The following is a 26,055-nucleotide window of genomic DNA, read 5'->3' on the forward strand; positions in this document are numbered from 1 at the left end:
TGCCTTGAGCTATATTTGGCCGTCTTGAGCCTGACACAATAAAATCGGGCCAGTTGTTTTCTTTCTGGAAGACTGCAGTGAAGCAGTGAGATCAAACCCTTTAGTATAAGATTAGCTTTTGAGATAACCTCTGGTGTGGCTCTGAAGGCTGTGTTGGGAATTGCACTCTCAGAGTGAAGAAAAGAAAAGAAGAGACAGAGTGAGAAAGAGAAAGAAACAGAGAGAGAGAGAGAGAGAGAGAGAGTGTGTGTATCCACCTGATCTGGAGCACGTCCATGTCGAAAGGTAATTACACACCTTGTCCTGTTTGGGCTAAAGCATCTTAATCCAGGGCAGGAATGGAACTTGGGAAGAGGTGCACTCACACATTTCACCTGGAGTTCCGGCTACTCTCAGCCTCCACATCTGCTGCTCGTTTGAGCAGGCCCTTCCGAGGTGCATGACTACCGTTCCTCCGATAACGGATCTTTAACGTGCGGGAGGCTTCAGGGTGACATCAGCCCTTTGGATTGCGTTTGTTTGGCAGCCACACGGCCCCAATCTGAACAGCAGGACTGCCTGCAGCTGAGGAGCCTGGCCTGACCTGCCCTGGCCTTCTCTGGCATCGGTGCGGAATTCTCACTCATTAACTTCGAGCCGGACATTTAACACGGGGCTTTAAAAGGTTGCTTAATTCAATTAAAAGAAAAGGAAATGTGAGATCAAGAAGTCCCATTGCTCTATTAATGTCAATATTACGTTTATGGCTCCCAGTGAGATAGTGTTGTAGCAGAGGTTTGAGTAAAAAAGTACTTGAGAGTTGATTGTTTGAGAGTTGATCTCAATTGACACGATGCAGTGTGTGTATATAGGTTAAAAATGTGTGCACATTCTTTGGCTTCTTACTCATAAATATAAAATCACAAACCTGTCCTCCCGAGCTTGTCTGACCTCCTCCCGTTTGTCGATGTGATCTCGACTACAAGCAAAAAAAAAAAGACATACGAATTTGCAAATGTACTGCAATGCATGCTGTATAGAGACATATTTGGATTGTAGAAGATATGAAGATGTGTTTGTGATTTGCTAGTAATATTTTGTCCCCCTACGCGGATGTGTTATTCCACGTGTTTTGTGAGTAAATTATCCTGATTTATTTGGCACGGGGCTTCTAATAAAAAGGAGATTAGCCTGGAAGTGTTCCCGGTGCCTTGGTGAGACTGAGGAATTAAAAGATCTCCACGGCATGTTAGTGGCGACCGAGGGAGTCCTGGGGGGTCAGGAAGGGGACAGAGAGTGGACAGCGGAGGCGTCCCTGATCACCCGATCCGTGTTATTGAACAAAAATCAGCCATGAGAATTTCGGTCAGTTTATGCTCTCAACAACAGTTTACACTCAGGACTCTGTGAGAGACGGGAAGAGTCTGGGCACAGGACCCATTGAGATGATTTATCAACTTGGTGTGATGTCTGACTAATTATTGCAGGGAAGTTGCTCTCTGTGACTAAAACCCAAATCCTAAACTCCTGCTGTGTTTTGTTTTGGTTTTATGTGGTGAATGGTCTGGGATGGCGTGACTCTCTGGGTATTGAACAAGGAACAGGATGACATGACAGAGTAGCACAAGGGGCAAAGTTTTCACAACGAGGGCCAGAATGCATCTTTATATGGTCAGAGCAGTCAGAGGCCAGACTGCTGTATCACACTGGACCAGCACTTCCACAGCAACCGTGGAGAATAATGGCTCAGACATGACCATAGTAAGAAGTGACCACCACAGGCGAGTTTTGGAAAACAGAGCTCCGGTATCTGATAAGGGGCTGAACAAACAATTCAGACATTCTCCCCTAACTGGGAAAGTTTAGTAGTGGCTCCTGCATGGTCTTATCTTAATGTTTTACTTATAACCATAACACACTGGACTGCACGTTTACAGTGGACACCCTCAGACAGGGTAGTGAGCTGCAGAGTAGAAGCCAAATCTGTGGGGGTTGCATGAATGAGTTACATCACTCTCAGTTTTTGTCGATGGCTGTGTGTCGGTAAGCTAGCAGATCGAGCAAAGGAGCTGGATGTTGGTGGGGTGTGATGACAGAACACAGTGGGTGTTCTAAAAGAATGCTGGCACTCACTTGAAGCGGCTTCTCTCTTCTCGCTCAATTCTCTGCAATCGCTCTTCTCTCTCCATGCGTCGTCGTTCCCGCTCCGCAGCCAGAGACTCCTGATGCTGCCGGTACGAGGACGTCAGCAAGCCCCCAAGTGTGGTTCTGAATTGAGAGAAAGACAGCTACAGTTCGAGAGTTTTCACCATTTGTTGGGATTAGCTGAGCATTAGTGTAATGGAGGCAAACTGAGCTAGCATGCTAGTTGCCCGTGTAAATCCTCACACCCCTAACCTTAAGAACGCTTCTAACCGCTGAGTTGGGAGCCTGGGCTTTTAGCTCAGTGGTTAGAGCGTTCGACTCCCATGCCGGTGTGTGTCGAGGTGGCGGGTTCGAGGGCCGTGAGCGGCGGACAAATTACGACCTCTGTTACATTAGCAGGGTTAATGAAACTGGTCACATGATTGAGGTGAAGGGGATGCCGTGGGATTGCACTGGTGCATGTAGCTATTGATGGGCTCATTGCTGCTCTGGTTCATGTAGCTATTGATGGGCTCATTGCTGCTCTGGTTCATGTAGCTATTGATGGGCTCATTGCTCTGGTTTCTGTAGCTATTGATGGGCATTGCTGCTCTGGTTAGCGTTACCTGTCTGTCTTGACCTCTGTAGAAGGAGAAGGAGGAGCTGAAGGTGCGAAGCGGCTTTGTGGGGTGGACGGAGCGCTGGCCACACAGTGGGACCGGCCAGGATAGGTGCCATGACCGTGGTGTCTGTCAGGAGAAAATGGGATCAAATGCGGTCAGTTTGGCTACTATATCTGAACAGCTCTGTCATTCTGTGAGTAAAACTAAACAAATACAACACATCCAAATGTCGACTGACAGCTGTTAAGATCCTGAATGTGACGTGTCAGTAACGGTGGCTTTCTTCCTGATCAAATATCTTACCTGGCGGGGCCAAAACTGGCCCTAGACATACAGAAAGCACATGGGGTCTTTGACTGTGCAACATCTGACTGACTGTAAAGCGGAGACAAAACAGGAAGAGAGACAGAAGAACAGACACAAGAGATCAAACACGACTGAATCTCACGAGAAGACGCTGAATCAGAGAAGAGCAGGAGGAGAAGCAGAGTGAAAGAGCGGGCTCTACAGACGTGGACAGCAAGTGAATCGGAGGACAAGTTTTCACAGCGTGTGATGTAGCCAGCTCACAGCCAGCTCAGGAGAGTATGGGAGAATAGTCGGGAATGCCATTTGGTATCTACAATGCACCCGGAATCGGAGCTTGCATCAAAAGGAGCTCCGCGTTTATCTACAAACGGATACTCCTAATAACATAAATGGAATCGCTATGAAAGCCATAACGGCATTATTAATGTCAAGCTGCAATGTGACACTGATGATGACCAGATCACAGGGTCAAGATGAATGGTGACCTCTTTACGGTCCTCCCCAGCTGACTGTATTAAAGAGTTGTCCTCGGTTCACTTTACATGGTGGATCAGTTCATCCATGCTACTGTGACAGAAATGGGGTGCAAACATGCATGATAAACGGCCGTGCCTTCTGCTTGTCAGATCACCTCTCTTTTATACACCGTGGACATTAAAATGATCTCAAATGTGAAACATGCTGGCCTCTCTAGCCAATTTAATTCACTGGCTTCTCTGGGCTTTAAAAGCCCACGATGCCGCAATCAAAGGCAGATGCATGGTAAATGTCAGGAGAAGTTAGGAGTCTTCCCCAGAAACATCCAGCTGCTGGCCTGAGGAAGAGAGCGCCTCTTTGATGGAGCCTCATGCATTCTTTTACATTACACAGGAATCAGCAGAGGGGGGCCGATGAAGATTTATCAGCCCCTGTGTACAGCGCTATTAAATGACTCTCCCGGTGCTTTTGCTTTTCCATAGCGGTAAATGTTTGGACTGGTAGCCCAGGTAAGCCACAGCTTTTTAATAGCATTGATTTGTGTTCTATTGTGAAATTGGCCTCGAGGGCAAAGACAGAACAAATAAGTGCCGAGGGATCAGCGGTCCTGTGATTGTCACATGGTTCTGTCTGCTGTGTACCTCAGCAGCACCACACACACACACACACACACACACACACACACACACACACACACACACACACACACACACACACACACACACACACACACATACAGTACACACACACACACACACACACACAGGGTTGACATGTGATGGGACTAACGGTAAGTGTGGTAAACTGTGAGAGTAAGCAGAGCACAGCCTCTGTCGGTGCTCTACCTGCACAGCTGCTCTCCAGACGGGCCCCCTGGGCTCCCGGCCTCGGCCCTCGCGGCCCCCAGGTCCTGCTGCGAGTGGGGGGAGCGGGGGAGAGCCACAGGGGGGAGTTGGGAGTCAGACTCTCTGGAGGAGGCCCTGGGGGAGCCGCCGCCATGGACAGTGGCTCTCCTCAGAGAGGACCCAGGAGAGGGGAGGGGCGAGCCAGTGGCTGGGGCAGGGGGGGAGCGAATCGGGGCAGCGCAGGTGACCCTGGTCACCGACCTGCGTGGTGGTTCCCCCACAGTCTCCGGAACGCTAGGGAGGAGGTTGACCATGCACTTAAAAGGCAAACACAAGCTAGATGCCTCCTCTGTGGCAGCTACTGCTGATGGTACTGGCAATGCCCCACTAGAACAACAAAACAGCAGAGTGAAGGAAACTGTTGATAGCCAACTAGGGACCTGTGGAATCACTATAGGCAAAGCTGGAGTGTAAATGTACAGCATATTACAGGATTCTGGGGTTTAGGGATTCTGGTGGCTAAAGAAACAAGGTGCTCCACACAGAAACTACTTTTCCCAGAATACCTGGCAGTTCCCTGTCTAGAGGGCTCTGTGACCTGAGGTTCCACATCTTCCTCCTCCTCCTCCTCCTCATCATAATCCTCCTCATCCTCTCTGTGGTAGAAGGGAGGGATTGAGGAATGGATGGATGGAGGGGAAAATCAAGAGTCCAGTGGGAAAGAGACATGGGAAAGAGGATGAAAAAGGAGACACACAGAGAGACAACATGAAAAAGACACAAACAGAGGACCAGACACAACAAACAGATTACTCTCCAAAGAGGCACACAATTACCATTGAGATCTCTTAATACACATCCAGCTGGCTGTGTGGGTTGGCGGTTTGAGTCTTTAAATATCAATTTGTAGAACCACAGTAAAGTTCTGTTTAGAACCACAAACAAAACACTGTTTGTTAGGTCAAAAATAGTTTCCCTACCATGCCTTTCCCATGAAAAATAAGTGAAATGTAATCGACATGCTGCTTAATAGGAGATGAATTCTGGTTCACAGACTACTAGTGGGACTTCAAATACTTCATCCTTTATACTGTTTAAGGTTTATGGTCGTGTCTGTACAGTTTTAGGGCTCCTGAGTTGACGATCTAACTCCCATGCATGGCTGTAAAGCATCCAAAGGCATTGTGCTATCGAGGCTCCCTCTCTCTCCGTGGGCTGGACTTTATTAGTGATATGGAAAGCACAGGCGCTCAAAGGCTGCTCTCATTTCCTGTGGCGAGCTCGCAGACGTCAAGCTCGTATGACCGACTCAAACGCGATCAACTATCTGCTGACCGAGGCCGCTACGAGAACCGGTTTCACATGCCATCCTTCAAAACACTGCCTGTCACACTTAATCGAGGCCTCGATTTGTCTAGGGCGGGCCAGCGAAAACGGAGCACGGTGCAGTGAACGATGAAGGACTAGGTGGACGTCTGGTGGAGGGCTCTGCTGTGGCCAGTTTAAACAGCTCAGCTCCTGTCAGGCTGTAAATCAATAGTCCGATAATATACTGTACAGTAGCATATGCTGAGGCCACAGGGCTCAGAAGAGTTCAAGGACTCAGCGAGAGACTGCGTGGCTCTCCATGGCACTCAAAGAAATAAAACAAAATCTCCGGTTCTGATTTACAATGCGGGCAGCTCCGCTGACCTGTATACGTTCGACGCCGATCCGCCTGATATATGTTATGGAACTTTATGTTGCATGTGAGTGTCTTTGCAAAATAAACAGAGATTAAAATTTTTACTTAAAACATGGCACGCTGACAGTGCTGAAAGACGATGATAAAAGACAGCGCAGAGAGAGAACAAAAACGCTCCACGAGCACCTAAACTTGGAGCCGGCTGTGAGCCACGATAAACCACATGAAGCCCCGAATTCCACTCACTGACAAGTGTGGTTTCCACTCCCCCGGTCCCCCGGCCCCCCCATCCCGATCACCTGAGACGCTCTGCTCAATAAGAAAGGCGATACGCCGAGGCTCCCTGACGCATTCCTCCGGTGGGTGAGCTGGCCCCTGCGCCTCGACCACAGCCTGAAGTAACCCTAGCGGAACTGCGGAGAAGGATTAGTCTGCTGACAGTGTTTACCCGACTGCCAGACTCGGCAGCGGAGGCCGCAGCCGAGAGAGACAGAGAGAGGTTAGTGGGAAAGCATGGCCTTTCACACAGTGGATGCGAGACGACAGCGCCTTAACGCACAGACATGCCAAGAATGTAGGCATAGCCGACCAGCCGAGTAACTCTCTTTTATGGCCAGACAAATCATAATTCTTCATGAATATGAGATTGGTTTCAACTGGGAGACAAGAGCATGAGCGATGCACCATTCCAGAGAGTAGGATGCTGAAACCGTGAGAAAGGGGCCAATGTTTCCCTGCTAATGCTAATGCTAATGCTAAAGCTAAAGCGCTACTGAGAATGAATGGAGAATGGAGAGGAATGCACAGGCACCTGACAAGTCCTATCTAGTCTTCCGTGCTTGAGTGGAACATTTTATGGGGTACATATGTTTTCAGAGAGTGGGTGGTAGGTGACATTTGGAATGACTTACACATAAACTTCCACACATGTTGAGCACATGATTCTTTCCTTCTTTACTGTCTTCTGTGCTGTATCACCCTATCCCTCTTTTTTCCTGTCACTTCTGCCTCAGCACTCCTTTCATCTATTCTTGGATCCTCTCTCATTCTCTCTCTCTCTCTCTCTCTCTCTCTCTCTCTCTCTCTCTCTCTATCTCGTCAGTTCTGTCTTCTCTCTCATTCTGTCACCTCTCCCCTGTCTCTCCTGTCTCCTCTCCTCGTCTGTCTCTCTCACCTCTCGTTGATGTCCTCGATCCTGGCCCCGTTGAACGAGGGGAAGTTGGGGCCGTGGCCGTGGTTGCTGGGCGACGCCGGGGCGGAGGCGGGGCCTTTGCCGTTCTGCAGGGAGTGTCTCCTGCTGCGCCTCCTCTCCAGGCCCCGCCTCTCCGGGGGCCCCCCCACGCTGGCGCGTCGCCGGTCCTTACGTCCGGAGAGCGGAGGCTGGCTCTCATCGTCCCCGTCCTCGTGCCGCAGGTTCAACTGGCACAGACAGAGAGGGCACATGCCACCTCAAAACCAGCCCAGCATATACATACACACACACATACACACACAAATAACACATGTACACACACATACACACACAAATAACACATGTACACACACACACAATCTAAAAGGGTCATTCATATGGTCACTGCGTGATATTCTGCCCTCTGGAATCTCGTGGCTGAGTAGGAAGCTCCTTAGTTAGTCGTGCTGCTATAACTTGACAGTGACACATGAGCACTTTTGATGATGGCTGCTTCCTTACCTCATAGATGTTGAACTGCTCCACCAGGTCGAGGTCTGTGCCCTTCCTGTTCAGGTGTCTGTGTGCCATGGCCTCAATGCCCTGCTCCTCCAGACAGTCCACCACGTCATAGTAGGAGTCCTGGTCAGGGAGTCCAGCCAGCGTCTACCAGGAACAAAACAAAAGTCCATTTGATTCGATTCAGGAATATATGGGTTAGTATTTACAGAAAAATGGTTATATACCATAAAGCAGTATATTAAAGAAGAGAAGAATGAGATGTATTTACCTTATTTATCAGAGTCATGGCATACACCAACAACTCTGTGTCTACTCCATCTTTTTCATCAAGAATCTCCATGGCATTTGACCATGGCTTACACCCTGCAGACAAAACCACACACCGTCAAGTAGATCCCCTTATACTGTAGCAAAGAGTACACACCTCTCACCCCTCTCCCATCACCTCCCCTAGACCACTCCACAGTTCAATACAACCAACATCTAGGGGACACCAGACTGGACACTATGGGTCTGAATCTATTCTACTAACGGCATCTGCTTTCATGGCTAGGCTTATGGTGAATTAATGCATGTGTGATGAGTAGTGAGGGTTTGTGGGGTAGGGGTGAGTGAGCCCTGGTCCTGGCTCTGGTAATGATGGAGGGACTGAGAGGGGGAGCACAGCAGAGACACAGCCAGGCTGAGAGGGTGCGTCTGGGGCAGAGGAGGGGAGGGGAGGGGAGGAGAGGAGAGGTTGGTATGCTGGAGAAGGCAGGCATGAGGTAAGGGCAGGGAGGCTACGAGGACGAGAGCAAGGTCAGCCAGAGACACACGGATCATGTTCTTCTCCATTATGCAACACAATCAGCAGGGGTCCAGAGCGGACTTTCTCATTCTCCGTCTATCCCTCCTTCCCTCTCTCTTTCTCCCCCTCTCTCTCTTTCTCCCCTCTGAAGATACAGGTAATCCGACCACACTGTGGGGGGTGACCTGTGGTCTGCTCCAATCATCTGTCTCGCACGTATTGCACATGAACTGCGTCTGGTGTCTTTGTAATGGGAGTCCCGAGGCACATCTCCATCACCCCCCGAGTCCCATACTGGCAGAATACGATAGGCCTCAGCTACTACCATGTCAACATCGTCATAGAAAGATAGGAACAAAAACAAGCTCATTTTGGGTAGGGTCAAACATTTAGGAAAACAGACCTCGGGACAAGTTATGAAAGCTACAGTCAGGGTGCCAAGTCCGTTTTCCATCGGTGTGTGTGTGTGTGTGTGTGTGTGTGTGTGTGTGTGTGTGCATACACCATGGGAAGCTCGCTGACAAAAACATGTACATGTAGTGGTTGCAGTGTGTGTGCGGAGAGCATTCGTGCGACACTGACCTTTCCTGGTGTCCACGGCGCAGACGGCCTGGATGAGCAGCGTGGCGTTGGCCTCGGTGTACTCCACAAACACTAGCAGCAGCTTCAGGGCCGTCTTCACCACCAGACGGAACTGTGGCCGGTGATAAACACAGAGTTTTCACGTTACATAACCACAGTGACAAACGAAGCATGCTGGTCTTCCTCTTAACTATGACATGCATGCCCTCATCTTTAGATGCACTGTATGTACATGTATGGTTTCCACGTATATTTTAGACCATGCCTACATATGATATAAAGAGTGTTATAGTTTGATAAGCTCCAATATCAGTGAGTAAATGACATGCTATTTGGTAAGTCTGTGGCGAAGGCTTCCTGCGTAGTGTTGTGGAGGCCTTTGATAAGAGCTGCAGGCAGACAGAGAGGAAACCAGAGAAGGTGCTTCATGCCTCCGCCGCACGCCGCCTGTTTTTTGGATGCTGTCATGATTGTGTTGTATAACCAACAGCAGGACATTAAGTCCACCCAAATACTGTTTTATTACAGAATGAGCTCTCAAGGACAAATGAGAGACCTGTGACAAATGTATAAAGCAGCCAGCTTTGGGTTCCACTCTATTGTGGCCTAACAGAAAAACACACACACACACACACACACACACACACACACACACACACCACATTATCGTCAAAACTCAAGAGTTTCAACAAAATGAGGTGACAAAGAAGAAAGAAAAAGAACACATATGACATAAGAGGAATGAAGAGAAAGGACAGAGATGACCAGGGGAGAATACACAGAAAAGAGAAATGAACCGAACAGAACAGAAAAAAAGAATAGAATACACAGAGAAAAACAGTGAGCAGTGAAATGGAATAACAGGCAGCAAAAGGGGGATCTGGGTCTAATAACTGGAGAGCAGTCTCTGTCCTGATCAAAACCATCCTGTGTATTCCACATGTGGCCATTTATAGAGGGAGAGAGAGGGAGGGAGGGAGAGAGAGGGAGGGAGGGAGAGAGAGAGGGAGGGAGGGAGAAAAAGGGAGAGATGGGCAGAGAATAAAGGAAGAAGAACAAGAAGAAAAAGTCAGGAAACGGGAGTAGAGGCGAGAAGAATTGGTTTGTGCAGGAAATGCACGGAACCAATCTTACCACACACATACACAGACACACACTCAGAACACACACACACACACACAGTAAGGGAGAGGGAGAAGGAGACTGCTGTAGGTTCAGCTCTTCACCTTAGATCCGATGAGGGTGTAGAGCCACTGCACTGTTTCATTATGGCTGATCAAGCCATTCATCCCATCCACATACAGCATGATCTGCCCCAGAGCTGCACAGAGAGAGAGAGAGAGAGAGAGAGAGAGAGAGAGAGAGAGAGAGAGAGAGAGAGAGAAGGAGAGAGAGAGAGAGAGAATTCTAGTTAAACCACAGTATTCCATTCCACATTTAACATAGAGTTATACAGAAAGTGTGTGTGTGTGTGTGTGTGTGTGTGTGTGTGTGTGTGTGTGTCTGCTCATGCACATATGTGTGTTGTATTTGCACATCTTGTGAGTGTGCTCATGACTCTGCATGTGTCTCTTAGTGTTTCCTCTGCTGTTGATTCAACTGTGGTCTCCTTTGAAAGGCCCTTTTAGGGTGACTCACTGGAGACTCAGTGGTAGTGAAGTGCGGCGAGGTCGTGACCTTGGCGTGGTTGTCCACTCAGATGTGAGTGGGGGGCCCTGCTTTACTCCGAGACCGTAAAAAACATCCTCTACATCCAAACCACTCATCTCCTTGACCAGGCATCTCTCAGAGAACTCTAAGTGATGTCTCAGGCTTCTCAACTCCAAAGACAAAAACCACGACGAAACCCTAACAGTAAGGTGTCGACAGACTGACAGACAGCACAGGGAAGAGTCTGCTCGACTCCACAGGTAGTCCATATGGTAGACCACATCTATACAATACTCAACACATTGCAGCACTGGGAAAGAGTGTTTATTCCTTCAAATCAAAATGGTGGATGTTTCTGTAGACACATGACTCACACACACCTAGACAAACACACACACACACACACACACACACACACACACACACACACACACGCACACGCACACACAGACTTGACAGGACTGAGCACACACAGACGTGAGCCCTCGGCTGTCTTTCAGCTGCCCAGCTCGACTGCAGGGAAAATATTTGAGCAGGCCGAGTCACTGGAGCATGACACGACTTCCATTTGAAACAGGAGCCATAAATAAGGCTGGAATCAGACTCAGGGGGGCTCCTGAGCAGGGCACTGAAAACACACAGCTTCCGTTAGACACAAGAGCACACAGAGGAACGAACAAAAAAGCCCTCTCTGAAGAAGTCACACACACACACACACACACACAAAGAGGAGGGCAAGACGAAGACAGAGCTTCTCCTGATTTCTCTTCCTATGTCACAAAGACCCCGATCACCTGAAAGTTTGACAAATAGCTTCCTTGCACGTGAAAACACTCAATGAACCCATCTGGTGAATGCCATGCACACATAGGCCCACTTCCATAGTGCAGAGAGGGTGACGAGACGCTATGCTGGATTAAACTACATTGCTCAATGTCCCAGAGCATTACTCAAGCCTGTCCTGTCCCCCCACCACAGAGTCACACTTTCACACACACAACATCATCCAAGTGGAACCCTGAACAATGCCCCAGTATTCCCTTTCAACATGGTGCTACAAAAGGTGATAAATTGCTCAGAACTGCGTCCTCTATGCATCTCTGGTTGCACAGGTAACAGGGGATGGTCGTAGAGATCGCGGGCAGAGTGTGGACACCTGACCTGCACGGCATCTCCACCATGGCACATCACACTGGCCTGCCTGGCACTGATGCCATCGCTCATTTTAGCTTGAAACATTCTCTTATCTGCCCAGCTGAGTGCCAGGCTCCCGAGCTGGACTGCTATCACAGAATTACACCAGACCAGAAGTTTCTCTCTCTCTCTCTGTGTGTAGTAGTCTCATCCTCACCTCCTGTGAGCATTTTGGAAACATATGAAATGTGCCATGTCAAGCCAACATTCCCAGGTGCAGCCTGCAGAGAGTTTGGAAGGACGCCAAATCCAAGTGACGGTTCATCTTTTATCGATCAGCGCTAATTACTGAACACATGTCAGCGGTGGCATTCCACACACTCCTCTGCACCCACACATGCTATACATACCAGCACACACACACACACGCACACACACACACACACACACACACACACACACACACACACTTATCTGACAGGACCTGCTATCACAAAATCCCACATCACATGTTGTTCATTGGGGCATGACAGGCCTGCCAGCGGAGCTGAGGAACTGCAGAGCTTAAGCCGGAGATCTCACCTAACAGACACACTTTACACCCGAGATCTGCCCAATACAAGTGAGAGAGCTCACAGATGAGGTCAAATAAGTTTATTTTTTTATCTCAAACTAATAAGCTTCTAGAACATGCATCTCATGGCGGTTGGTGCTGAGCAGCATTATCACTTTTTCTGGTAGAATATACTGGTTATACAGTAATAACTAGCTATAACTATTGCTGTTTGCTGTAAAACTAAGCCAACAGGCTTTAGAAATTACATTTGCAGCAGGAATCCACGGCAAATGAGAGTATATAAACGTTCTCACTCTCATTTCCTCCTGTTTGTGAGTGGAGACCTTTATCTCCAAAACAAACACCTGCTATCAGACACACACAGCGTTGCACCCAACCAACCAGCTCCTCAATCATGCTCAACCATACCCAAGAGTTGTTCAAAGAAATGTTCAAACTCAGCTGTTTGCATGCAAATGCACTAATTTGTCTGAACTTCCCTTGAAGTGGTGTGAATGAATCAGGCTGATGTTTACTCTGTGTCTGCAGCCTGCCAGTCCAGTCCAGTCCAGTCCAGTCTAGGCAGGAGACTCAGGACTGCCCAGCAGACTGAGAGGAGACTGTGGGTCACTGGACCTCCCCTCTGGGGCTATCACTGCTCAGAGCAGCCAGTGACGACAGCCCACTTCCTCATTCTGCAAAGCTAGCATTTAAGTACCGTAGCGAAGAAAACACTGAATAAACGCAAATGCCCACACGCATACACACATGCACATACATGGGCGTAGGCACAGGAACAGGTACACACACACACACACACACACACAACCCACCCACCCACAGTACTCTCCGGGTCCATGTGTAGCCTGATGCTGTGCAGAGCTCCTCTGTTTAGCAGACTTGACGCTCGGCCAAAAATGTGGGACCTTGTTTCAGTAATCAAGGGTGCTTTTTTCCCTCCCGATGCCGTACCACACACAAAGAACAACACTAACAACAGCAGTGCGGCGCTGCCCTGCGTGGCCCGTGAGTAATGAGACGCTGGCAGACGAGGCCTCCCTTTCAAAGGGGCGGCCGTTAGAATACAAATGAAAGGCTCTCGGCGGAGGCCGCAATCGGGAGGTGAAAGAAAGGAAGGAAGAGGAAGAAAAAGAGCAGATGAAAAAGAGAATGTTTATGTGAGCGAACTTGGAAGTGTTCAATAAAAAAAGGGAGAGACTGGCATTCCCGTCTGACTCTCACACTCCCAATCAGCGCCCTCCCGCTCTGCCCTGGCCTGTGTGTGTGTGTGTGTGGGGCTTTATCAACGGAGTGTTAATGTGTGTGAATGCGGGCCGGGGCAAATGAAACCCCTGCACCCCTCAAACACAGGCACACACACACACACACACACACACACACACACACACAGACAGAAAGACCACGACTGAGAGTGAGGGGGAAAGAAAAGAGGAGAGAGCGAGGGAGAGATTTTGAAAAGATGTTGAGGTAAGCCAGCCAGGGAGGCTTAGAGGAAGCTTGTTCTCAAGCCTCTCGACCACAGCAATTACTTGAGCAAACCGCCAGGAATGCACAGGAGGGTATGTGTGGAGAAAAGTGTGAAGTGTTGCAGTGTTTCGGGAGTTGGGCCAGAATCTTGTGTGTGTGTGTGTGATTGTGCATGTGTGCGTGTGTGTGTGTGTGTGTGTGTGTGTGTGTGTGTGTGCGCGCGTGTGTATGTGGTGTGGAGTGGGGGGAGTTACATGTACAAATCCCTATGAGGACTACAATGTTATCGCAGATGTAGCGGGGGTCTGATTCCAAAACCAACCAGGCTTCCCTTCAGTCCTCCTCTCCCTCCTTTCCCTCCATTGGTCCCTCTCTCTCTTTCTCTCCTTCCCCCCTCTCTCTGTCCTTTCTTTTTTTTCATCTACATTTCAAATTTCCCCTTAAACTGGGTCAGCCAAGCTTTGAAACTGTCTGTCAGCTACATTTATTTTCCCAGGCCTGGCGGCCCGCTGCAGCTCCTCAGTGGCTCTGGTCTGCATTAGCCCAGTCGTGGTGTGTGTGTGTGTGTGTGTGTGTGTGTGTGTGTGTGTGTGTGTGTGTGTGTGTGTGTGTGTGCACGCGGCACCAGAACACTCTCTCACGCGGTCCGCTCCGCCACACGTGGCCCGCGCCTGGCTCGCATTCTGCCCACCGCTCTAGGTCTGGGGAATATCTCCGAGCGGCTCTGAGCTGCCCCACCCCCCCAAAAAAAGCAGAACCCGCATGCGGTGTTGATGCTGTGATCGCTACTGTTTTATTGAATCTGAGGGGCTTAATGTTGTACTTTGCAGAACAACACTTGACCCCCTCCCCCTACTCCACCCACACACCCACACATGCACACACCCACACACACCCACACACGCACACACACACACATGCACACACACAGACAACCCTCCCACTCTGGCTCGCCCACGCACACCTAATCCTGGAGCGGGTCTGGTTTCCTCCATGGTGTCTTATTTTTTGCACAGGCTTGATTTACTCTCCTCAGCCCAGAACGAGACAGTGTAATGGCCCGCTCCAATTAAGGGCCCATTAAGAGTTCTGCTCTGACGCCATACATTTGCTGAGAGCTCCTCATTAGCCAATCAGGGGCCTCTGCACCTAATCACTGGGACCAGGAGAGCACCACATCATGGTCTCCACCAGACGCTGCTGGGAGGAGGAAACGACTTCATCCTGCTGATTATTTGTGTACCAGCAGTCCAAAAAACCTCAGAAAAACAACAGACTCTTAGAACCACATAAACTGTCTAGAACTTTCAGACGTTCTGTGGTGAGTCCAGAAGTACAAGATTTTAAAGAAGCTCTGTGGAGAACGTTAAAACCACACGGCTCTTCTCCTGCCATAGCACCTCTAAGGGCTTCATACTGTGGCACTGCTGCACCGCTATAAAGCACTCTTGTAGCTCCATATTTTATACTGATACACTCCTAGCTTTAACTTTTCTATGTCAGCCCTCTAAATTCAGGTTGTCAAGTTTGTCAGGAGCTGCTAGAGGTTTATGCGGCACAGTAGCACCATAATCTCCAGGGCTCCCACGGCCCCGACATAAGGAGCAGCTGACTCCGAGCAGCAGATCAGGAGCAGATCCCACTCAACTCAATGGCTTGCTGGGGACGCGTCCTGACAGCAACTCCAGGTCTGGTGCTCTGCTCCTGCTGTTCGCCATCACTTCATGAGAGCACCTCATGCTAAGCCTTGAGCCACTCACAGAACAAAGACTACAGCATACAGGCCTCGAGCCGTGCTGGCTGAGACATTGTGGAGGTTTTTTTTTTTTACTTCATGTGATAAAAGCAGTTGCACATGGTAAAGACGTTAGCGTTTAGCACGGTGCGCGCGATCCAAACAGGCAGTCGGTTCTCAGGCCGAGGGGCCGCGCAGGCATTCCAGCAGTGAGCCCCCGAGCTGCATGGGGTCGCAGAGCCGCGGGGCCGCAGACAAAGCCGGCCCAGTTACAGAGGCGGGGGGGGCCGGGTGGGGGCGGCCGGGTGGGTGGATGGGTGATGAAATGCTCTTGCGCTTTTGTCACTGAGGCGGGCCAGCTGAGTGTTGTGGCCCCAGGCCAGACAGACACACGAGTAGAGTAAGGGAGAGAAAAGGATGGAGAGAGAGAGAGGGAGATAGAGAGATGGAGAGAGAGAGAAAGAAAAGAGAAAGAGATGGAGAGTAGAGAGAGAGAGGGACAGAGTAAGAGAGAGAAAGAAAAGAGAAAAAGATGGAGAGAAAGAGAGAGAGATGGAGAGAGAAAGAAAAGAGAAAGAATTGGAGAGAAAGAGAGAGAGAGAGCTCCGCGAGGTGGACGCTTATATGGCCATCCCACCCCACATGTCTGTGATCAGCGGCAGTGTGTGAGGGGATGGGGCAGCCCGGAGGAGTGCAGCGGAAACTGGACAGCAGCTGCGCACACTGAGCCTGTGGGGCGGTCAGCACTGCTGCTGCAGTGGCCTGCTGTGGGCTGGGAGCACACAGAGCAGCAGTAGTCACAGGGGGCGTTGTGGACTTGCCCCAGTCAGGTGGCCTGGGGATAACTCTCTCCTCTACTGGTGTCATGGCACATGCACACAGACATGCTGGTGTGGTGGGGCAGTGGGGAGGTCCCTGACTGACCGGGGAGCCGGGTTTGAGCCCTGAATCCACTGTTGCGAGTCCGTGTCATTTTTCATAAAAGACTCTGCTACATATCAGTCAACTTAACTTTACCTCACACACACACACACAGAAAGATAAGTAGACTGATACAAGCATTTCATCAAACATGCACACATACAAAGTTCAAGATAGTTTCAAAGGCAATGTAAAGAAGGCCTGCACTATGGATTTTTTTTTGTGTATGCACATGGCTGTATCAGGAGTAGGGGGACTAAGTGTGTATATGTATATGTGTGTGTGTGTGTCTGTGTGTGTATATATAAGGGGGGGGGGACAGGAAGCACCTGACATTCCACAGCTGGACACACCTGTCTGTGATGATGAAGTGGTGTGAGGGCCAGAGCGTCTGGCCTCCGAGCGCCACATGTGTGTGCCCCCGCCAGGACCCCTCAACACACTCACTCACACAAACACACACACACACACACACACACTCCACCGCACAGCTCACCTCACCAGGGAGTGGAAAAGCCACCTAACACAAACACAGGCACCTCGGCCCAGTGACATCTGGTTGTGGAGCCCATAGTGTGGAATGTTTTGGGAGAAAACAATGCATGTGCATGTGCAATCACGCAACAGCACCTGCCTCCAAACCCATCCACAGCTCTGAAGGCTAGCGGACCCCAAGACAGTCGTTCAGAACACACACCCAACATAAAACATTAGGGAGGAGTTGGGGATATGGTTCATATGTCTTATGAAAGACACACACACACACATACACACACACACACACTCACACACTCAGACACATGCTTAACTACAGTACGTCATCCACAATGCATCACTAGTGTGGCCATATAAAAGTTTCAACAATCATTCACTCAGAAACACACACACACACACGACACACACACAAAAGCAGTATCATAGTACAGTACATTTCTTTTGTGCAGAGGATTGTGGTAGATCACTCAGCTTGTATCTTTCCCAAAGTCTTGATCAAAAGGAGTTGTCTCTCCATCATGTAAACATCCACAGATGACAATCTGCGTGCACACACACACACACACACACACAGACACACACACAAACACACACTCTTTCTGTTGGGGTTTCTGTGCTAAACAAATCCATGAGCTTCCTCCCACCAGATGTTAAATGCCACATCTGAAAAAAATAGCATGGATGTTAAATCCAAACTGTAATCTACAAACATTGCCCTACTGAATATAAACACTGTAATAGGCATCATGACAGAGGGGGGGGGGGGGGTGGGGTGGGGGCTGCTCGAGTTGCTCGGCTTGTGTACGGGCGTTCAGCTGCCAGTATGTAGGTCAGTCAGGTGGGGCTCAATTGAGCTCAGATGGTGACGAGCTGTTGCTCCCACGCGTCTGTGTGTGCGTGTTTGTGTGCGTGTGTGCATGTGTGCATGTGTGTGTGTGTGTGTGTGTGTGTGTGTGTGTGTGTGTGTGTGTGTGTGTAACTGAGTGTTTGTACGAGTGTGTCTGACAAGCATCCAACAAGAGGAGAAGTAATGTTGTGCAGACAGGCTTGCCGAAACGGCGTTCCCCTTGAAGCCAACCCCGCCGCCACACGAACGAGCGCTCGTGTTTTGACGTTTGATTTCAGGCCTGCTTGTTTCCGATGAGTGGTTTCAATCAGGTCAGAGAGCCTCTAATCAAATCAGGAAGCTAATGACTTTTGAGGGTTCCTAGATAATTGGGCGGAACTCTCTTTCTCCGGTCCCAGAACCAGCCGGGGAGGAAGCTGGGTTCCCTCAGGGTGTGAGGCGGAGAGTGATGGGCCGTGCTAGCCATGGAGGGGTGGTAGAACGGAGAGAGTGCTGGCGTGGGAAGATGGCACCGAGTCCAGTGTTGTTTCAGCCGCACGCTCACCACAAGCCATCAGCTGCATAGCTGGAAGTGGCACGAGCAAATTCAAAGCAGAATTGTCCTCTAAACATGAGAGTATTGCTGTGAGAATGCTGTGTCTGGGCCAATGTTTAGTAAAGGAGTAGAAGAAATGGACGATGTCTTCATGTGTGTGAAACATGCTTCCCGGGTCCTATCATGTTGGCTGGTTGGAGCTGATTCTGTGCGTGGGAGTGAGAGAGAGAGAGAGTGAGGGAAAAAGAAAGAAAGATTGTGTTGGAGAGAGGGGGCTACCTTGAGGGGGAAGCGGCGATAAATAATTCTCCAGAATGTCCGCCATGCTCATGAAGTCATTCCTGGAAGAAAAGCATGTGTCATCCCAGGAGAGCCGGGCCCACTTGGGGTCTGGGGCCTCCACCTCAGCGCCTGAGTCATACGTGAGAACCCCGGCATCCCCCACTTACGGACCACCATAATATTACTACTACACACACACACACGCACACACACACACACACACAAACACAAACACACAGACACACAAACCAGCCAAACATCTGCGCCTACTGTGATGGTAACATCAACCAAGTCCACCTCATTGTGAATGCATTGTCCATGTGTGGTCCACAGCGTCTGGCCTGGACCACAGACTCTGCCACAGCAAACCCCCCAGTGCAGTCAGAATGTTGAGGCATTTACTGCAGCAGTGAGGTCATGAGATGTACAGTAAGAGGGTCCGTTTACAGTAACCCTCTGGCCCAGAGGAGCTGAGTGGATTCTTCCAGCAGCTGCACTGGTAAGGACTAATGGAGACACACACACACACACACTCACACACACACACAGACACACACACACACACACACACTAGAGGAGATGCAAGAAATAGATCACAGAAAAGACAGAGACATGGAGGTATGCTGCAGCAGGAATAATGGAAACTATGTGCGTGCGTGCGTGTGTGTGCGCGCGTGTGTGCAGTTGCTTCTGTTTGTGCTCACTTATGTGAATGCGTGTGTGAATGTAAATGGGTACGTGTGTGTATGCAAGTGTGTGCATGCAATGCAATTTTGTGTGTGTGTGTGTGTGTGTAGCAGAATGGATAATTCCTCTGAGAACTCATTATAAAGCAACAATTGCACATATTTTGATTTCTCTCTCTCTCTCTGTGTGTGTGCGAGTGTAGTGTGTGTCAGTACAGCGTGCAGTATGTTTGTTTGTGAGTGGCGTGCGTGTGTGGTACTCCTGTGTAATATGCATGTGCACATGCTGGATTTCTCATAAGTCCTCAGTGGTGATTCACGTCTTTTATTTCTCCTGGTTAGCACACTTTCCAGCACACACACACACGCACACACACACGACACACACACACACACACACACACACACACACACACAAACAGAGAGAGAAAGTATACGGGCTGGACGCCGCCTGTATGGAAATGTTGATCCAGCCAGTGGTGCGCTGAGGGGGGTCTCTCTGCACGCAGATGGCCCAGAACACAGCCAGACAACACAATACACGCTGTTTCCAAGCGCGAGCGCCAGCAAGCCTGTTCCTCCAGCAGCAGCAGCAGCAGCAGTGGCGTGGCGTGGTGTGGCGTGGCGTGGCGTGGCGTGGCGTGGCGGTGAGGGCTGGCCTTTCACTTAGAGCCCAACACCACGGGGGAGCAGGGGAGAGGGACACAGGCGCTCCTCCACACGCCTGCTGCTGCTGTTTACACACACTACAAGTCATGTGGATCAGATATGTGTGTGTGTGTGTGTGTGTGTGTGTGTGTGTGTGTGTTCATATGTGACAGATTTAGTTTCAGGGTAATTACAAATGAAGGTTGTCATAAATATAAGTCTTGCATTATCAGTCCTGAGCAGAACCATTTTCAGTGTATTCATTGTTGGAAAGTTGGAAAGTTAAGGCCAGAGTTTGTCTTTTCCAGTTTTTGCAGTCTGCCCTTTAGATTATATTAGCTGCGGAGGAGATTCCCATGTTTAGTGATGATGGACACAGTGGACTACTGTGTGTGTGTGTGTGTGTGTGTGTATGTGTGTGTGTGTGTGTGTGTGTGTGTGTGTGTGTGTGTGTGTGTGTGTGCTGTCTACATGATGAGGTATACGGGGAGATGACAGTTCCACTGTTGAGCCAAAAAGATGCACAGTAGCTGTGGGACGGCGCGTCCCCCAAACCCATATTTAACAAGCGTCTGGGCAAGCATGAAGGATGCATCAGCAGCAACCCCCAGCAGAACGGGGAGAAGATGACAAAAGCATAAATCCCATGATCAGCCTCAGGCAAACTCATTCAGCAGCCGCTACGAACATACCTGAGGATCCACTCACAGCAGCATCCTCCACTCAAACGCCAGGTCTGCACCTTCACACACCACGAATGCATTCACACACACACACACACACACACACACACACACACACACACACACACACACACACACACACACACACACACACACACACACTCCTGATCATAACCCATTAACACTACAGGAACTCATTGACCCACACACAAACACACACACACACACACACACACACACACACACACACACACACACACACACACACACACACACACACACACACACACACACACACACAGCCACATAGTACTCCACTCTAGAGAGTGCTCTTAGAGTGGTGCCTGGGGATGTGGAGGAGAATGAACATCTGGAGTGTTTTGGAGAGGCCTGGTCACTAGTTGGGCTCCCTGAACCAAACCAGACTGCCGTGTCAGTGTGAGCTCCTGGTGCCATGAGCCTGGAAGGCAGGCCTCAGCTTTGTACCGAGGGGCTGTTTGCAGGCACTAGCAGAAACAGCAACAGACACAGCACACAGCCTGAGTGTTTTGGAGGGGGGTAGGTGTGAGCTGGAGAGAGAGAGATAGAGAGAGAGAGAGAGAGAGAGAAAGAGGGAGAGACAGGGAGGGATGGAGGGAGAGAGTAAGGCTCTGGGGTGCAGCTCAAGAAGTAGGTGTAGAAAGGGCTCTGAGAGAGAGAGATAGAGAGAGAGAGAGAGAGCGGTCTTTGGGGAGCAGCACAGGGGGTGGGTGTAAGTGGGGTCTGAGCAGCACACTGATGTATATGTGGCCGTGCTCCTCCCCGTGTTGTGCTTGGCGGCGGCGCTGCAGAGGCAGTCTCAGGGTTCTCACTTTACGCTCCACTGGGGATCCCCTCTGCCTCCGCACCGCACCGAGGTGAGCAGCCCCCAAACACAACCATCCTCCAAAGCTCTCTCTCGCCCTCTCTCTCTCTCTCTCCCCATCTTTCATTCACTCTTGCAACAGCGCATGTCTCTTATCTCATCTCCACATCCCTCTCTCTTGCTCTCTTCTTTCTCTAGGCCTATTTCTCTTTCACTTCCTTCAACTCATCCTCACTCCAATCCCTTCATCTCTCTTCATGAACTTTTTCTCCAGCTCAAACAATGTGAGCAATTGCCACACACATACACACGCACAACTTCCCCGTTGCTTGTTTCCAGAAACAAAGTAAATGCCAGAAATATCCACTGTTTTATGGTAACATTGCAAGCATAGAAGAGCCATTATCTCGCACCAGTGATAGAAACAATGAGTTTCCCTTGTGTTTGTTGACACCTTTAAGTAATTATTGTTTTTTGGGATTACAAGTCTAGAGGTTGGATCTCACTGTCAAGACTTTCAAAATCTCTCCCTCTCTCTCTTTCTCTTTCTCTCTCCCTCTCTCTCTCTATCTCTCTCCCTCTCCCTCTCTCTCTCCCTCTCACTCTCTCTTTGTCCAGTGTGTGCATGTGTGTCAGTCCCCTGTGTGGCCACGCAGCCGAGCGAGCGATCTGGCCATGAGAAACTGGGTCAGAACTGAGCCGGGCTGGACAACACCGGCCAGAATCGCACAGAGCGCCTCCACAAATACACAAGCACATAAATAAATCTTTGAGGAAATAAACAAACAGCATATGAAAAAAACAACTCACATGTCATCGCTATAGAGTGGTGAAGTCCCGCCCCTTCCGTTTGCCTCCATGGGACCTATCTTTCTTTAAAATTTGAACGGCAGTCTATGGCGAAAAAGAAATTATTTTCTGGTCCCGGTTGACTTGTGCCTAGCATAACAGCTCTTATCGTTTCATTACGTTGGTGACGTACATCGTTCGAGACGAGAGATGTAGTCCACTGAGCGGATTCGCACAAAACCAACATAACTTTTGAAGTCTATCGAACAACAGTACTTTCTTGACGTGAAAAATTATCTTTTAAATTCACACACATCATATGTGAAATTTGTGGCACAATTCAAACTGGACCAAAAAATAATTGTTATCTCTCCATTAACTCCCGTTCATAATTTTTTGAAAGATAAGTAGAAGGGGCGGGACTTCACCACTCTATACTGACATGGCAGAGAGAGGTCGGGGGTCGCGTGAGTGGGGAAAACGAGAGAGGAGAGGAAGCGCTGAAGTGGACCCATCCCTCACTGAGTGACAGGAAGACCCACTTTCTTGTGGCTCACGCTGAGGTCACACTCCTGCCTGGTGCATTCAGAGGTTAAGCATGCATGATGTATGGGTCTGCATTAGATCAAACTCAAACACACACACAGACACACACACACACACACACACACACACACACACACACAGTCCTATCCTCAACAAAGCAACCGGCATGATTGAGCTTATTCACACAATCAGCCACTATACACAAACACACACACACACACACACACACACACACACACACACACACACACACACAGCTACATACTCAACAAAGCAGCCAACAATGTGCACGATTGTGATTATTCACACAATCAACCACCACACACATACAAACACACACACACACACACACACACACACACACACACACACACACACACACACACACACACACACACACACACACACACACACCACACACACACACACACACACACACACACACACACATTGACACACACATACACACACACAAAACACACAATCACAACCACAATCTCTTGCAGCTGAGGTTAGGAGTTGAGTTAAGTGCAGAGGGCAGCATCTGGAGTCTGAGTGAGTCTGAGGACGGCGCAGCCCCAGACGGCCCTGGCACCGGCTCTGGGGCCGCCCACCTCACCTCTCCTCACTTCTCCTCTCCTCTCCTCTCCTCTCCCCTCCTCACCTCTCCTCCCCTCACCAAACACATTTGGCTTTCATTCAAGGTCACAGCCCTCGAACCATGACCCCTCCATTCTCACGCCCACCAGAGGACAAACTGCGGTAGTGGTGGTGGTGGTGGTGGCGGTGGTGGCGGTGGTGGTGGTGGTGGGCACGGTGGGGCTTGAAACGAGAGCTGTGCCGACCCGATGGTGGTTGTTCTGGTGTGGTTTTCCAGCAGAGGTGAGCCGGGTGTCACCGGAGCCTCGAGACCCAGGCGTGTGAAACAAGCCAGACGGGGTGGGTTGAACTGTCACTACGGGCTACGCTCTGGTACTTCAACTCAACCGCCACGCCAATGCATGCACTGCTTTTTGTTGGTGTTCTGGGGGGGGGGAGTTCAAGGTTAAGACAGAGTAGCAAGGTCGTGAAAAAGTTTCTCCCTCCGCATGAATGAGAAAGACAGAGGCAGAGGGGCGAGTTGTCGGGGAATATCTGCCAAATTAATAAATAAGAAAGAGAGAAAGAGAAATAGGAGGCAAAACAAAGCAGGGAGAAAGACGGGAGGAAATTATCTTTATGACCTGCAACATCCTGCCAGGGATTTTATTGGGCGCTGAAGGCGGCGTGACCTGCCCCTCTCAGCAGGCTGTGAAACAGTAGTGACCCCGCAACACCCCCCTCCCCCCCTCTCTTTCTGTCTCCCAGGGGTGTAGCGTGCCCTGTTAACACATCTGACCTTTGACCTGCCAGACACAGCCTGTGTAATTCACTCGCTGCTCCACTCGCCCATATTCCCACATTAGCTAATGGCAAACATTTGGGTCAAGGCTTTGGAAGAAAGAAGTGTGTGACTATGGACTTGAGAGAGGAAGTGTGTGTCTCTGTGTGTGTGTGCATGTGAGTGTGTGTGTGTGCATCTGAGTGTGTGTGTGTGTGTGTGTGTGTGTGTGTGTGTGTGTGTGTGTGTGTGTGTGTGTGTGTGTGTGTGTGTGTGTGTGGACACCGCAGTAGAGCACATCTGCACATGTGAGGGAGGGTAGTATATATAGTTGATGGTGTGTGGAGGGTGTAAATCTGTATAAATGTCAGACAGTGCACATGCAAGGGTGTTTGAGCCTGTATTTTTCGGTACCTATACTTTACACTGACATATATGTGTCACTATATCTGACTGTGAATATCACAAGTAACTGTATATGCACATACTATGCACTTATCTTTATACTGCATGTGTGAGCACACTGTGTGCATGTGATATGCTTGTATCTGCTTTTATGCTTGTATATATGTGTGTGTACATGTGTGTGTGTGTGTGTGTGTGTGTGTGTGTGTGTGTGTGTGTGTGTGTGTGTGTGTGTGTGTGTGTGTGTGTGTGTGTGTGTGTGTGTGTGTGAGCATGTGTGTGTGGTGGTGTCAGTATGCGTATGAGAAGCCCCACAGGACCCTCTTGTTCCAGACAGACATGCATTAACTGAGCTCCTGTGTTTTATGCTCTAACATGGACTTTATGATTCAGGTGTCCCCCCTGTCCCCTAGTCCTCCTATAAAACCAGCGGTGGTCACTATAAACACACTCAGCCATAGTTATGTTCTGTCCTTCTCTAGTGCACTCCTACACACTCACACATGAACACACACACACACACACACACACACACACACATACACACACACACACACACACACACACAGCTTCAAAACCAGAACCTAAAATTCTCTTTATGTCCACCAGTCTCATAGATAAGGGAAAGGAAGATCTCTAATGCAGCCAGAAATATGGTTCCTTACCAACCTGTACAAATGTAGTCACTGAAACTGTTCTAACATTTGCCCTGTTCTGTTCATCCCTCAGATGAACACCACGCAGAAACATTTATTTTCAAAACTAGACACCCTGTGGAGTTAGTTGTGTGAAGAAAAATAGACAATAGCAAAGGAATTCCATTGTTCTTCATCAAATGTGCGTTCTGCTGTGAGTGATGTCATGCATAGCAAATGGCCCTAAACTTACCTCTGAGAATATAGTTCTGGTAGTTCTGGTCGGCCTCCGCTCCCACGCGGATGAGACACGTGAGCCCCTCCGCCACCACAAACTCATGCACCAGGTCCTTATCATCCTGCCAGATGGAAGGAAAAAAACTTATGTTACAGCTGAGGGACACATGGTGACAGACAACAGCCCAGGACAATGACTGTGGCTCTGTAGCATGTAGTTTTGGTTTGGACTAGACACTGAATAATGTGTTGTGGAGCAGGTACATTCTGTCAGTAACACAATAGCCTCCGCCTCCGCCTCAGCCTCAGTGCCAGCGGACCATCTGATGGATTCTGTTGCCTCTGCTGGCCTGGCAACGCCGGTGACATCTACCAGCTGCACAGTCATTGGCTGCCAGCGCCTCAAACCACAGGAGTGTATACAAGCACTAAGGAAAGCCGCTGCGCATTGGTCTTAATTAGTGCTCCAGGAAACA

General features: G+C 49.5%; 1 protein-coding gene across 5 annotated transcripts in view; it reads right to left on the minus strand.

Moving 5' to 3' along the window:
• The window catches only part of fhod3b (formin homology 2 domain containing 3b), a 105,871-nt gene that overhangs the window by 16,502 nt on the left and 63,314 nt on the right, over positions 1-26,055 (minus strand). For 3 of the 5 annotated variants that reach the window (XM_048261483.1, XM_048261482.1, XM_048261481.1), the window contains exons 5-16: positions 25,596-25,701; positions 10,330-10,424; positions 9,104-9,215; positions 8,003-8,097; positions 7,735-7,878; positions 7,216-7,460; positions 4,924-5,013; positions 4,358-4,744; positions 3,030-3,101; positions 2,730-2,852; positions 2,113-2,247; positions 908-958 (exon numbers count right to left, since the gene is read on the minus strand). In XM_048261483.1, coding sequence (XP_048117440.1) covers positions 908-958; positions 2,113-2,247; positions 2,730-2,852; positions 3,030-3,101; positions 4,358-4,744; positions 4,924-5,013; positions 7,216-7,460; positions 7,735-7,878; positions 8,003-8,097; positions 9,104-9,215; positions 10,330-10,424; positions 25,596-25,701 — 1,655 coding nt within the window. The remainder of the gene's footprint in view (positions 1-907; positions 959-2,112; positions 2,248-2,729; positions 2,853-3,029; positions 3,102-4,357; positions 4,745-4,923; positions 5,014-7,215; positions 7,461-7,734; positions 7,879-8,002; positions 8,098-9,103; positions 9,216-10,329; positions 10,425-25,595; positions 25,702-26,055) is intronic. The other 2 variants (XM_048261484.1, XM_048261485.1) reach the window with 2 other exon arrangements.

Source organism: Alosa alosa, chromosome 13, assembly GCF_017589495.1.
Source record: "Alosa alosa isolate M-15738 ecotype Scorff River chromosome 13, AALO_Geno_1.1, whole genome shotgun sequence".
In the NCBI taxonomy this organism is placed as follows: Eukaryota; Metazoa; Chordata; class Actinopteri; order Clupeiformes; family Clupeidae; genus Alosa; species Alosa alosa.